Source organism: Vombatus ursinus, unplaced genomic scaffold, assembly GCF_900497805.2.
Source record: "Vombatus ursinus unplaced genomic scaffold, bare-nosed wombat genome assembly UNPS02003292.1, whole genome shotgun sequence".
NCBI classification, from domain to species: Eukaryota; Metazoa; Chordata; class Mammalia; order Diprotodontia; family Vombatidae; genus Vombatus; species Vombatus ursinus.
This window is the reverse complement of record NW_020943070.1, coordinates 3106031-3107825: the sequence shown is the minus strand read 5'-3', so window position 1 is coordinate 3107825 and position 1795 is coordinate 3106031. Positions and strand designations below refer to the sequence as shown.

The 1795-nt window shown below is 48.3% G+C and overlaps 1 protein-coding gene across 2 annotated transcripts in view; it reads right to left on the bottom strand.

The window, feature by feature from the left end:
• The window catches only part of DMC1 (DNA meiotic recombinase 1), a 43072-nt gene that overhangs the window by 34629 nt on the left and 6648 nt on the right, over positions 1–1795 (bottom strand). For both annotated transcript variants that reach the window (XM_027872458.1, XM_027872465.1), the window contains exon 3: positions 1467–1511. In XM_027872458.1, coding sequence (XP_027728259.1) covers positions 1467–1511 — 45 coding nt within the window. The remainder of the gene's footprint in view (positions 1–1466; positions 1512–1795) is intronic.

Genomic DNA, 1795 nt, shown 5'->3' with positions numbered 1-1795 from the left:
ACCTTCACTTCTCAGGTTACCACCCACCCCCTCTGGATCCACTTCACGTGGACCAAGTTATTTACACAGGATCCCCCCCTAGAATGCACACCCCTGGAGGGCAGGGACTGTTTTTACTTTTCTTTGTATCTCCAGCATTTAACACAGTGAATGGCATAAGAGAAAGTACCTAACATATGTTTGTGGGTGAACTAAGACCTATCAATTTGGAATTATTCTGCCAAAGTGCCTAGCGATCCTATTATTCAGTTGTTGCAGGCCAGTGGTTCCGGTCTGGGTTGGAACAAAAGGAGCCGTTGGCAGACCGTCTAATAATAAACAAAAGGTGGTTTACTGAGCTCTAGCAGTGAGGATCTGGCACTGGTTTGGCTGGGCACACCCTCCTCGGCCCTGGGTTGACTGTGCTGGGCCCTGATCCCAAGCCTGACTGAGGAGCTCCTCGTGTCCAAGCTTTTCATGGAGGCCACCAGAAGTCAGCAGCTTGGGCTTAGTGTCCTGGGCCAGCTGAGTCTCCAGACTTTAAGGGAAAACCCAGCCCGGCCTGTGGAAGGTAGGGTCTTCAGACAATGCTCCTACGGCACGGACTACGGCACTCCATTAAAGTCAAAGACAGAAACAAGGGTCCAACACGGACCAAGACAGTCAAAGCAGATTCGTCGTAGTAGAACCAAGAGCTGGAATGGAGGTGGCTGTTTATCAACTGGACAGTGGCTAGGAATTATGGCATGTGAATATCACGGAATACTGCGGTATGGTAAGAAATCATTAGTCTGAGGAATTCAGAGAAACGTGGGAAGATTTGTCTGCACTGATGCTGAGCAAAGTCAGCAGAGCCCAAAGACAACGCACAACGATTACGACAGTGTAAACAAAAAGATTCCCCAAAGGAAGGCGGGCTCTGAGAAAACGAATGATGTTCACAGAGAACAGATCATGTGCCATAGCTCTTTCCTCATGGTGGAGGAGTGGGGACCACCAGGTCAGAGTGCTGTATACATTACAATGTGATCACTGCCTGGGATGTTTTTGCTTAATTGTTCAAGGAGGATTCAAGCTGGCGGAGAGTGGGGAGGATATAGCGGCTTCTCCCCAGAAATGGCTGTGATGTCAAGACAAAATGCATCCCCAAAAGAGAATTTTAAATATGGAATAGTAATAATAAAAGAAACAAATAGACCAGTCGGTAGCGTTATGGCAACAGGCACAACTTGAAGAGTGGCTACGGGTTTGAGAGAAAGGGTTTTTCAAATGCTCCCAAATGCCCTCAGGCCAGTGGGGAGTGATTTGTGTCATGAGAGTCTCTGACTCTCAGGTTCCCCAAACAGCCCCACTGTGCCCCAACATCATCCAGACACTGCAGAACAGAACAGCACAGACATCTGTGAGATAAGTCAGCCCGGACAGGGAGACAGAGGAGTGGAGAAAGGTTGTGGACGCCAGGAGCCGGACAGTCCAGGCTTACTTACGATGCCATGCTTTTGTAACAGGTCAATGTCTTGAAACAATGATTCCTAAAGGCAAATGGGGCAAAAAGGGGAGAATGTGGGTTACTCCTCTAGGCAACTAGATTTCAGTTCTGCTCATCAACATATTCACACCATGTATCAGCTAAGAATGACTCCAATCCACCCTCCATGGGCAGCTGAAGGGGAGGACAAATACGGTTTCTCCTCTGTTCCTTTTCTCAAGGGTGATCTTGGGAGGAACACAGACACTCAAAGTGCACCCCTGTCCCAGGGCCCTTTTTTTCTTCTCCTTCTTTCCTTCCTTCCTTTCTTCTTTCTTTCCTTCTCCT